A 12,900-nucleotide genomic window follows, 5' to 3' on the forward strand; every position below is an offset into this window, starting at 1 on the left:
GAAGTTGGGATTAAGCACAAATGTTTGTTCTAATTGTGGTGGAGCAAGGTAGTGGCAAAACTGTTGGTATGTATGACCACAACAATGTTTTATCACCAACTTTGATTGGATTTAGCCACAAATTTACCAAAAATATCTATCCTAAACTTGGTGCCATCAAAATCATTTTTTATCAGCAGTGATAAATGAAAAATCTCCCATTAGATTGCCATTATCCAGTCAAGGTTTTTAACACATGCATTATGTGAACATATTTATGAGAAGTCAGTATGTCTGTGTATTGGGAATACAATCAAAGCAACTGATTGATTCATTAAATTCTTAATACTTTCTAGACATTCTTGAACATGTTTGTAGACAGCACCCAGGACGCACGCAGACGATCAGTGAATGAAGATGATAACCCACCATCTCCTATTGGTGGAGACATGATAGAATCATTAATGTCTCAGCTTCAGTCACAACCACAACAGGTAGCAATCTTTTGAATCATAGAATTATCCATTTGTCAGGAACTGTTGAGATGTAGTGGTTTTTAAGTAGATTTTGGAAGTGGATTTCTGTACAAAGAGGTAAAAACAAAAGCATCTTTTCCAAGAAAGTGATGATCATCAGTATCACCTATATTGTTTGCAAATGGCTGCTGTCAGGACTGAGATGTTGACTGTGAAATAGTTGTTTGAATCTGCTGTATTTGTTCTGTGTGCAACTAATAAGTAATAAAACTAATAAGTAATAAGTAACTGGGCAAAACTAGTTTTCAAAATTGAGTTACCATTTCAGTGCTCCTACAAACCTTTGTATGCTTCACGTCGTCAAGAAGGAAGAAAATTCCAGAAGCAATAGGTTGACCACCTTCCTTGCTTTGCATGACATTAAAGCAACCTCATGACAGTTCTAAGAAATGTTAAATGGCTCTTGAGGTTGATGCACATCAGTCACAGGTTGTTTTTTTGTCTGCAAATTAGCCTGGAGTTACTGCTTAAAATTGAGGTCTTGTCTTCTTTTCTCATATTGCTATACTGACTAGTGAATATATAAATGAGCATACCTTGGGTAATGCCCCTGGATATGTTAAAAGTTAATCCAGAAATCATAACCATATATGGTACAAAGTGAAGTTTATGTTAACATCAGCTACTTACCTCTCAATGTTTGTCACCCTCATAGAGCTTCTGATTGTTTTTATCTGGAATAAAGTTTCCTAAGTTCTGATGAATATTCCAGTATTTGGCCTGAGTGACTGGTTGTCAATAAACCTTATATCCTGTAATTTATTATAGAACCATAATTGCTGTTCCATAGAAATGAACTAATTGTGCATGTTCAGAAATTCAATCTGTAATCTTCTAGCCTCAGTATTCCATCAAGTGTGCAATTGAGAAAATTTTGTGACCTCTCCAAGATTTTTCTGAGTTTAAGTTATTTGCTCCCAGGACTCCTTTCGTGCTGCTTTTGATCTAGGCACTTTGAGATGTCTTCTGTATGATCTTCTGGTTAATGTTGTTGAGGCTAAGTCACACTTTAAGGAAAACCCAGGTGTGACAGAATTGGGCAGCATGTACAAACAGAGAAGCAGCAGTAAATAGGGTCAGAAAGGGCAAAAATGCCAAAAAAACAAAATTATTAGCTCTTTAACTAAAGGTGGAAAATATTCCGGACAAAATAAATGAATCAACAGCACAAACAGAGGTGAAAGGATATGATCATATAGCCATTACAGAGACATGGTTACAGGGACATCAAAGCTGAGAAATAAAAATTTAGGAGTATGTGATTTTTCAAAGTGACAGACAGGAAGGGTTGTATTATGGGTAGCATTGTTGGTGCAGAATGGATTAATTACAAAAGTAAGAAATTATCTTGAATTGGAAGATGTAGAATCCATATGAGTGGAGGTAAGAAATAAAAAGGGAAGGAATACACTGATAGCAGCTTCACACTTTGTTTAGCTTTTGTGCTCCTGCGATGCTGCTTGGCCTGCTGTGTTCATCCAACTTCACACTTTGGTATCTTGGATTCTCCAACATCTGTAGTTCCCCTTATCATTGATAGGAGTAGCCTGCACTAACAGTAGCTATATTTTGAGGCAATGAATTAGGAGTTAGAAGGCATGTAACAACAGCAATACATTGATTTTGGGTGAATTTACTCTTTACATAGATTGGATAGTTAGATTAGCAGAGGAAGCCACGAAGAAAATTCATAGTGTAGTTTGGACAGTTTTTTATTGAAGAAGTAATGAGGAGGATTGATGAGGGCAGAGCATTGGACATGATCTAAATGGACTTCAGTAAGGCATTCGACAAGGTTCTGCATGGCAGACTGGTTAGCAAGGTTAGATCACATGGGATACAGGGAAAACTAGCTGTTTGTATACAGAACTGGTTCGAAGGTAGGAGACAGAGGATGGGGTTGGAGGGTTGCTTTTCAGACTGGAGGCCTATGACCAATGGTGTGCCACAAGAATCAGCACTGGGTCCACTGCTTCTTGTCTTTTCTGTGAAAGATTTAGATGTGAACATAGGAGTATCGTTGCAGCAAAATTGGCAGTGTAATGGACAGCAAAGAAGGTTACCTCAGGTGACCTTGATCAGATGGCCCTGTGGCGCAAAAGAGTGGCACGTGGCGTTTAATTTAAATAAAGGTGAGGTGCTGTTTTGGAAAGGCAAATCAGGGCAGGACGTTTACACTTTATGATAAGGTCCTTGGGAGTGTTGCTGAACAAAGAGGCCTTGAAATGCAGGTTCATATTTCCTTGAAAGTCGTCACAGGTGGAAAGGATAGTCAAGGATGTGGCCAGGGTTGGAATGTTTGAGCTCTAGGTATTCACTGAATACACTGGTGCTATGTCCCTGGAGCGTCGGAGACTGGGGGGTAATCTTACAGAAGTTTATAAAAATGATGAGGTATATGGATAGGGTGAACAGCCAAGGTCTTTTCCCAGGGTAACCGATTCCAAAACTGGAGGGCATAGGTTTAAAAGGGACCGAAGGGAAAACGTTTTCATGCAGAGGGTCACGTGTGGATAGAATAAGTTGCCAGAGGAACTGGTGGAGGCTGGTACAGTTCAAACGTTTAAAAGGCATCTGGATAGGTATATGAATATGAAGGGTTTAGAGGGAAATGGCCCAAACGCTGGCATAAGGGATTAGGTTTAATTTCAGATATCTGGTCGGCATGAGCAAGCTGGACCAAAGCATGTTTCCATTGTTATACACTACCAGTACATAGTGGATCCGACCAGGGATCAGAATATTTTGGGTCTGGTGTTGTGTAATGAGGCAGGTTTAATAAATAATTTCAGAATAGAAGATCCCTTCAAAAATTGTGACCAAAATGTAGCAGAATTTAGCACTCAGTTTGAGAGGAACATGTTTGTGTTGGAAACAACTATGCTAATCTTAAAAAAAGAGTAATTATGAAGTAATGAGGCACAACTGGCTGGAGAGGACTGGGTTAGAGATTTAGTAGCATAGATTTTGAGGAACAACATAGCAGCTATTCATGGCACACAGCAAGGACATATTCCAGTGAGGAAGAATTGTTCTAGTTCGGGAATAAGCTAACCATGGTTAATTGGGGTAACAGTTAAGGATAGCACCAAGATGCAAGAAAAAAATGTACAATCTGGCAAAGATTAGTGGTAAACTAGAGGATTGGGAAAGTTTGAAAAACCAACAAAAGATGACAAAATAAAGCTAAGGAAGAGGGAGAAAAATAAACTTTCACGGTAAAACTGTAAGTAGTGTCATGACAGACAGCAAGAGTTTCTTTTAAATACATAAAAAGTGAACATGAGCCTTTAGAGAATGAGGCTGGTGAAATAACAATAGAGAATCAAGAGATGGCAGAGGAGCTAAACAAATACTTTGCATCACAGGTGCTAACAACATGCCAAAAATGACTAAATATTTAAAGGGACAAAAGGAGGAGAGGAAATGGATACAATAACTTACACTAGAGGAGAAAGTCCTAGGAAAACCAATGGGGCTAAAGACAAATAAGGCCCCCAGGATTTTAAGCAAAGTAGCCACAGAGCTGGTGGATGGAATGATATTCATTTTGTGGGAATTGTTAAATTTTTGGAAAAATGCCAATGTAATGTCTTTTAATTTAAAAAGGGAAGGAAGCAGTATCAGTCACTGTGAGCCATCTGTATTTGGGAAAATTGGAGAGTATATTATAAGAGATGAAATGGTAGAAGGTAGTGGAATTCTTGACCACAGAGGGATATTGAGGCTGGTCATTAAGTATGTTCAAGTTTGAGAGGGTTTTAATCAGTATGGGAATTGAGGGTTACAAGGGGAAAAAGTAGGAAAGTGGAGTTGAGGATTACTAGATCAGCTATGATTTCATTGAATGAATAAGCTGAATGGCCAGATAATGCTTCCATGTCTGAAGCTGTCAGCTTGGCCAAATGCCCTTATCTCTGAATGAACATGCTGAAGGTTGAAGCCCCAGTGGATTTAGGCATGTACTCTCTACTGACACTTAAGTGTGTTACTAGCCTGGTACTGAATTGTCAGATGATTTGCGTCTTGGGTAAAAAATTAAACTTGGGTCTTATCTGCTTGTAAGGAGGACATAAAGGATTGCATGACACAATTGGGTCGAGAGGAAATTTCTTCCACTGAACTAAAACAAAGATCAATAGATGGTGGACATCTGAATCAAAAGCAGAAAGTGGTAGAGAAACTCAGAATTTCTGGCCGAGTCTGTACAGCGATTCTCTTTTCCCTCTACAGATGTTGCCAGACCTGTTGAGTTTCTGCAGCATTTTCTTTTGATTTCTGTGTTTCCTGGTAAGCGTTTATATCTCAACCATGAAAGATTCTGCCCTAAGTGTGTGCAAAGCACTATACAAATGCTTTCATCCTCACAAATGTGAGAAAGCCGTGTGAATATGAAAGGAGATTCCTAATCTGGCTGTCAATATTGCAGTTTGTTTCTCAACCAGCCATGCGTCTTATGACTCCATAGCAAAATAGAGAATCTGATGGGGAGGGAAGGATATGAGTCAGTTGACCTGATCAAAGCTTCACAAGTTGTTTGTCCTTTATTCCATGTATCAACTACAGTGAAGAGTTTTGTTGGGCAGTCAGAATTACAGAAATTCTTCCATGTGTGAGTTCTCATTAGTTTTCAGGTGCTGTTTTAGACTAGAATGGTAACTCGTTATTCTTAAAATGATATACACGCTTGTTTCTCTCAGCCTTTTACCAAATCTAGTGGGACAGCATCCTACCCCCTGACGTCGCCGCCTACGTCCTATCATAATACAGTGACTCCATCACCACAAATGATGCCTACACAATCACCTGGTAAGTGATGAATGTATTTTATAAATATCTAATTTTTCTGCACCAATGCTTATGAATATACTTGAACATGTAGTTCTATACGAACTTGAGCCTCTAACTTCAGTTCAGATGAGGGAAAAATTGGTCCACTATTTGTCTTCAGTTGTGAATGAAGATTAGTTGTTATTCCTTGCACTTTCGGTTATCTACAGACTTTGATTGGACAACCGAGTGACAATTTATGATCATCAGTACTCAGACCTCATGATCCTGTACAAAGAACCTGGAATCCTGTGACTGAAGCAAACAGCAATGTGTCCCTTCAGCTACCCAGATTGTAGATTCCTTGTTGAGGCACACAGAATTGCAACCAGGAAGTGTATGTTAGAAATAATGGGAACTGCAGATGCTGGAGAATCCAAGATAACCAAGTGTGAAACTGGATGAACACAGCAGGCCAAGCAGCATCTCAGGAGCACAAAAGCTGAGGCCCTCTCTGAGGAAGGGTCGAGGCCCGAAACATCAGCTTTTGTGCTCCTAAGATGCTGCTTGGCCTGCTGTGTTCATCCAGCTTCACACTTGGTTATCTTAGTGTATGTTAGAAAGTTCAATTCAATGTACAGAAAACAAAATAGAGGGAAAAGTGAAAGTGTGAGAGGAATATACCACTACCTCCTGACCACCACCATCACCATCATCGTGGTTTTTAAAAAGACCATGAGTGCAGAAACTGACAAGTTGATCATTAGATTCCTTAGTGTATATAGACCACATGTCACTGGTTCAAAGTCCATATTCTACAGTCAATGGTTTCAAAATATATAAGTTATACACCTTACATCACACTTCTCAAGGAATATTAAGAATGAGCAATAAGTGCTGGCCTAGCTAGTGACAACCACTCCTGTGAAGATTTTGAGAGGGTCTAGACCTTTTCCTTCCTGGGAATCCATCAAGATGGAGAATGACCTGTTTCTGTTCCAACTTGGTTTCTGAAATGGCTGTTATAAATGTTGTGCACTCCCTCTAACAGCTTGACTTCACCTCTACATGTTTCCAAGGAGACCTCTGCATTTGGTGTCTTTCTGAAATAGCCTTCTCCATTTTGCTTGTCATAAACTAAAGGTCTATCAGGTCGCTCAAATCACAGGGATGCTAGGTCTGTTCAGAGAATTTAAGAACATTGCTGAAGTGTTCTTATGGGACTTGCCTTCTGCAACTTAGCTCTGAGTAAAGCAGTGATAATGGGAACTGCAGATGCTGGAGAATCCAAGATAACAAAGTGTGGAGCTGGATGAACACAGCAGGCCAAGCAGCATCTCAGGGGCAGAAAAGCTGACGTTTCGGGCTTTGATGAAGGGTCTAGGCCTGAAACGTCAGCTTTTCTGCTCCTGAGATGCTGCTTGGCCTGCTGTGTTCATCCAGCTCCACACTTTGTAATCTGAGTAAAGCAGTTGCCTCAGGAAATGGGTCAGGCATGTGAACAAATTGTTCCACTGAAGAGTTAGTTTTGAATACTTCACATCACAATGTTGAACAAATTGGCTTTGGGAGAATTTTGTTGTTTGACTATTTTCTTTACACTGCATTTGGAGGATTTTGCAAAGTCATAACTGTGGTAGTTGCCAATGTTTTGAGGTGTATGCAAAGCTTGCTAAGTCTCCAAAACACACAGGAGCACAAGTTCACTGTCTAATAAAGTGACTTTAGTCTCTCGTTTGAGATCCTGGTCATCTTCTCATCGGTTGGCGTGATGCGGGATGGAAATGTTCTGGAGTGGGACTGTTTTGCTATAGTTGTTATTGGAAAAGATCCTCTTCCAGATTTTTATTCAAGATACTTGATAAGATTTCCACATTTAACTGTGAATGTGGTAAAGATTAAATTTACTCTCCCATTTACTCCATAAAGACGAACAGTTTCTACATTGTTCCTGTACAAAATCTGAACCAAATCTTCTAGAAGGCATTGGTCTTTTAATGTCAGAGTGTCTCACTGAGCAGCTAGAGACAGTTGCCCTTAAACAGTAATTGTTTCAAACCACTTGCTGGAACTTTATACATAATATATGCAGGAAAAAATCATTCTTCTTATACTGACAGCGATAACTATGAAATTTTCATGCGAAATATATAGAGCCACTGCTCAAATGTCAGTTTCACTTTTCCTACTGAAATCAATAGAGTTTGACATTTGAAACAGTAAGTAAATTAAATACATTTCATGGTCTTTACTGCAGCTTTGCATTTTGATTTGTGGAAATCTATTCAATTTCCTTCCTCAAATATTCATTTCACTGATATTTGTGGGAAAAAGGTGTGGAGATTCCTTTTAAGAGTAAAGAGAAATTGCAATTGTTATGGACCAGCCTAAATCCCCTTCTTTGCATAGACGAAGGCAACTCAACTCCAGCTTGTCTGCCAATTCCAACAGGTTTGCCTTTGTTATTTTCTGTAAAACTCCTGAAGTGACTATTTCAACTCCCAGGAAAATCTTCATGACTGAAAGAACCATTAGTGCACAAGGCACATGCTATTTAAACAAATTAATTTCAACTCTCAAAGAGTACACCAGCACTCGCCATTCACTGTCTTTTGAATCCAATAATCCTGAGCCCAACCTGGAATTTAAGGTTTTGATCCCGACAAGAGCCCCCAATTTGTTATGGACCAGACGTAACCCCTCAAAATATATTAAAAAGATAGCAGAGAGCTAACTTTTTTTATTTTAAGAGTTAAGTGTAAGATATTGTTTTCCAGATGCAATTTGATTGGTCAAACTATGCACTTTTTAAGCAACAAGACTCTTCCTTCACCTCCGGAGATGAGGCATTCCACTCCCAGACATGGCAGGTGCTCTCGTTTTTCAAGGACTACAACTTCCATTCCACAGTAGTCAAAAAAGCCCTCGACCGTGTCTCTCGCATTTCCCACAACTCATCCCTCACACCCCTCCCCGCAATAACAACCAAAACAGAATCCCCTTCATCCACACGTACCACCCCACCAACCTCCGGATCCAACACAGCATTCTCCAACACTTCTGCCATCTGCAATCTGACCCCACTACCAAAGACGTTTGTCTCTTCCCACCCTTATCTGCCTTCTGGAGGGACCACTCTCTCCATGACTCCCTTGTCCACTCCACACTCCCCACCAGCCCCAGCACTCTTCCCTGCAACCGCAGGAAGTGCTACACCTGCCCCTCCCTCAACCCCATCCTAGGCCCCAAGAAAGACCTTTTGCATCAAACAGATGTTCACCTGCACATCTGCTAATATGGTATACAGTATCCGCTGTTCCAGATGTGACCTCCTCTACATCGGGGAAACCAAGCGAAGGCTTGGGGACCACTTTGTATAGCACCTACACTAGGTTCGTGACAAACGAATGCACCTCCCAGTCGCGAACCATTTCAGCTCACCCTCCCACTCCTTGTGCGACATGTCCATCCTGGGCCTCCTGCAGTGCCACAACGATGCCACCCGAAGGTTGCAGGAACATCACCTCATATTTCGCTTGGGAACCCTGCAGCCCAATAGCATCAATGTGGACTTCACGCTTCAAAATCTCCCCTCCCCAGACCACATCCCAAAACCAGCCCAGCTTGTCCCTGCTTCCCTAACCTGTCCATCCTTCCTCCCACCTACCAGCCTCATCCCGCCCCCTTGACTTGTCCGTCCTCCCTAGACTGACCTATCTCCACCCTAACTCCCTACTTACACTCCCCTTTACTCGCTCCATCCCCACCTCTTTGACCTGCCTGTCTCCTCTCCACCTGGCTTCTCCTTTATCCATCTTCCATCCACCTCCCCCTCTCTCCCTATTTATTTCAGAATCTGCTTACCCTCCCCCATTTCTGAAGAAGGGTCCAGACTCGCAACATCAGCTTTCCTGCTCCTCTGATACTGCTTGGCCTACTCTGTTCATCCAGCTCTACACCTTGCTATCTTGCTATTTTTGCACTGTTGTTAAAATACAGACTAAATAAAAATAAGAATTGACTTAACTGTAACTCAATTGAAATGATTAAGAAAGCAATATATCTATTAAGTACTAATTAATTGCTCAAATACAATTACATCCCCTAAACACACCCTTAGCAAAGGCAAATTCAGTAAAATAGATCATCCCAATTCTAGAGGCAGGAAGAGAACCCCAGCTTTTAGCTGTAACAGAAAGAAATAAAAATTTCCACACCCAGCTTCAAGACCCCAGCATTTGTAAAAAGCTACAACTATAAATTTGTGGGAGCTTGATCCCACAAATTCAGGCTGCTGCAGTTATTCCAACTTTTTTTAAAAGAAAACTCAAGGCCACACGAACTGTTTACTTTATTGCCACCTCTGTCTCAATCTTGAGCCATTAAAAACAAAACCAAGACAAAATCAGCTCTTAAAGCCATCATATCATCACAGTTAATTTCGGCCCTTTTTTTGAAGTTTGAAGAAAAAATGTGTAACGACTTGCAACTATTAAATTTCTGGTATTCATTAAATAACTGTGATTTTGGTATTTGTTGTATGCAAAATTATTACTTTTTGTCGCCTAACCATAAAATGGTAAATCATCATCGGTGCACAAAATTCATTGACTTAAACTTTTATACAGGGAGTTTACATCCTGCAAATTCCCCAAGTGGTGCAATACGAGCTCCTTCACCAGCATCATTTGTACCCTCTCCATCTCCATCCTCCCTTGGAATTTCAATGGGACAGACACCAAACTTTGCAAGCCCACATGGTGAGTTCTTAAAGAAAAACAAAATACTGATAATGTTGGAGATTTGAAATAAAAACAAACAGTACTGGAGAAACTCTAAAGGGCTGCCAGCATCATTGTTGAAAGAAACAGAGTTAATGTTTTGAGGCTGAAATAACTTCTTCAGAACTGAACTCTAGAAAAGTTACAGCTTACTAAAAATTCCATCTGTGGCTGTTGTGGTTATGGGTATACCAATCAAATCTAATCATGTTTTCAAAATCTTTGCTAGTTCTTTCTTCAGTCCATTTATTCAGAATAAGTTTACAAATTGATATAAAATTTGAAATTTTCACAATTGCATCAGAGATTTTTCCATTGAATTATTTTATTCATTTTGTAACTCACTTTTGCCTTAAGCGCTGTTCTTGGGCTTGTCCTTTGATTAGGATGATGTTTTCAGAATAATTGAGCGTACTCTGTGTGTATTATCTTGGGCTTAGTCTGTAGCGTATAAGAGAGTCAGAAAAGAAAATCTAACACTAGTTAATAATTATAATTGAAAGGTATAATCATTCTGCAGTATATGTTGGCAAATTAGAACATTTTTAGAAAAGGAATAAAATTAATTGAACTGAAATAAAATTTTAAAATTAGTGAACTATTTTCAGTGCTGCAAGGCAACTTCGGAGGAATGAATATTTTAAAATACATTACAGTAGTCATAGTTCAAACTACTCTGCATTTGAATGCAGTTTATTAGTGATTTTAGTCCAAGAAATTGATTTTCACATGACTGATGTTGTGATAGTTGTTATAATTTCTTTAAACACTATTTTTGGGAAAGTTGAACTGTCATTAGGCATAGACATCTCCATGATTGTGTGAATTCTTTTTCGTGAACTCTTTGCAGAAAGCATGAATCCGGCTTCTGTGAGGGTAGAAGAATGAGAGTCATAATATTCAGTACTGATTTTCTTTTTCTTTTTGTTCAGGCACAATTGACCCAAGTTCACCTTATGCAATGATGTCACCCAGTCAACGTCCTGGAAACTGGCCTGGATCTCCACAATTGCCTGGGCCAACTTTAGCACGCATTCCTGGAATGTCTCCAGCAAATCCATCCTTGCACTCGCCAATCCCGGACGTATCTCATTCTCCACGAGCTGGAACAAGTGGGTTTCAACAACTATTGTTTTCTTCCAAATTGCATTCCACTTTTGCCAATATCCTTTATGATAACGTAATTGTTTGAGTGAATACAAATGCAACTTAATTTTAATGCTGCCCATTTAATGCACCTCCTCCCATCCCACAATATTTTAATTTTTTAATTTATTCTTTCATGGGATGTGGGCACTGACGACAAAGCCAGTATTACTTGTCCTTCCCAAATTGTTGTAGAATTGTGAAGCTTGCTAAGCTATTTCATTGTAGCAGTAAGAGTCCATTGTTGTGGAACTGATGTCATATGGTGGTTAGGTTCTTGTTGAAGATGGTCATTGGCATTTGTGTGGTGCAAATGTTACTTGCGATTTTTTCTGATCAAACCTGGATATTGTCCAAGTCTTGCTGCATTTGGACATATGACTCCTCAGATACTGAAGCAGTCTGAAAAGTGCTGAATATTTTGCAACCATCAGTGAACGTCCCTATTTCAGACCTTCTGATAGAGGGAAGGTCATTGAAGCAGCTGAAGATGATTTAGGTCTAGGACATAATCCTGAGGAACTCGCTGAATCCCTACAGGCTATTTGGCCCATCAAGTCCACACTGAACCTCCAAAGAGTATCCCACCCAGACCCACCCATGTCCTGTCCCTGAAACTCTGCATTTCCCGTGGCTAATCTGCCTAGCCTGCACATCCCTGGATACTGTGGGCAATTTAGCATAGCCAATCCACCTATCCTGCACATGTGTGGACTGTGGGAGGAAACCGGAGCACCCGGAGGAAACTTACACAGACACAGGGAGAATGTGCAAACTCCACACAGACAGTTGCCTGAGGGTGGAATCGAATCCAGGTCCCTGGCGCTGTGAAGCAGCAGTGCTAACCGCCACCATCTGCAGAGATGTCCTAGGACCAAGATAACAGTGCTTCAACAACCACAACGGTCGGTCTTTATGCCAGCTGTGGCTCTAACCAGTGGGAAATTTTCTCCCAACTCCCACTGAAACCAAGGGATCCTTGGTGCCACATTTGGTCAAATAAGGCTTGATGTCAAATACAGTAACTCTCATCTCACCTCTTGAATTCAGCTTTTTTTTCCAAATGTGAACCAAAGCTGTAATGCATTCAGGAGGTGGGTGGCCCTGGTGGAACACAAACTGGCCGTTATTAAGCAGCTTATTGGTAAACACCAGAATTACAATTTTTGTGGAATATCATTGAAACTTGGCAACTAATTCAGGATCAAGAATCTCTTGTTTTAATACAGTTATCTGATAATTTCTAATATTGGAAGATGATCAGTTTGCCTCCTGATTAGCTATATGTGTGGCTCAAAGATTGGTGCAGGAGAAATTGGTTTGAGCTCAAGTAACATTGGTATCAGTACTTAGGGTGCTGTTCTGATCAGACTGGCTCCACCTGATTCATGCTGGGCACCAGAGTCATTGCGAATCATGTAACCAGGGCTGCAGGTCAGGCTTCCAAACAACTATTTGTGGGTACGGGTTCAGTTTCATGCAAAATGTTATTGGGATGGGGGAGCTCAGTGGAGGTTAAATTTTCAGAACAAGTGGTAGGACAAAATATGGAAAGAGTTAGAAATCTAACTTCAGGCACCGCAGATAAGGGAGAAACTATGAGAAGGGGGGGCAGTCAACGCAGGACTGGCGGTGTTGTATTTAAGTGCATGCAGTACACGAAACAAAATGAATTATCTTGTAGAGCA

At 40.3% G+C, this 12,900-nt stretch overlaps 1 protein-coding gene across 1 annotated transcript in view; it reads left to right on the forward strand.

The window, feature by feature from the left end:
- Positions 1-12,900, forward strand: part of med14 (mediator complex subunit 14) — a 108,615-nt gene that overhangs the window by 78,399 nt on the left and 17,316 nt on the right. Inside the window, exons 22-25 of the mRNA XM_048540547.2 lie at positions 336-473; positions 5,216-5,324; positions 9,914-10,045; positions 10,999-11,178. Coding sequence (XP_048396504.1) covers positions 336-473; positions 5,216-5,324; positions 9,914-10,045; positions 10,999-11,178 — 559 coding nt within the window. The remainder of the gene's footprint in view (positions 1-335; positions 474-5,215; positions 5,325-9,913; positions 10,046-10,998; positions 11,179-12,900) is intronic.

Source organism: Stegostoma tigrinum, chromosome 12 (assembly GCF_030684315.1).
Source record: "Stegostoma tigrinum isolate sSteTig4 chromosome 12, sSteTig4.hap1, whole genome shotgun sequence".
In the NCBI taxonomy this organism is placed as follows: Eukaryota; Metazoa; Chordata; class Chondrichthyes; order Orectolobiformes; family Stegostomatidae; genus Stegostoma; species Stegostoma tigrinum.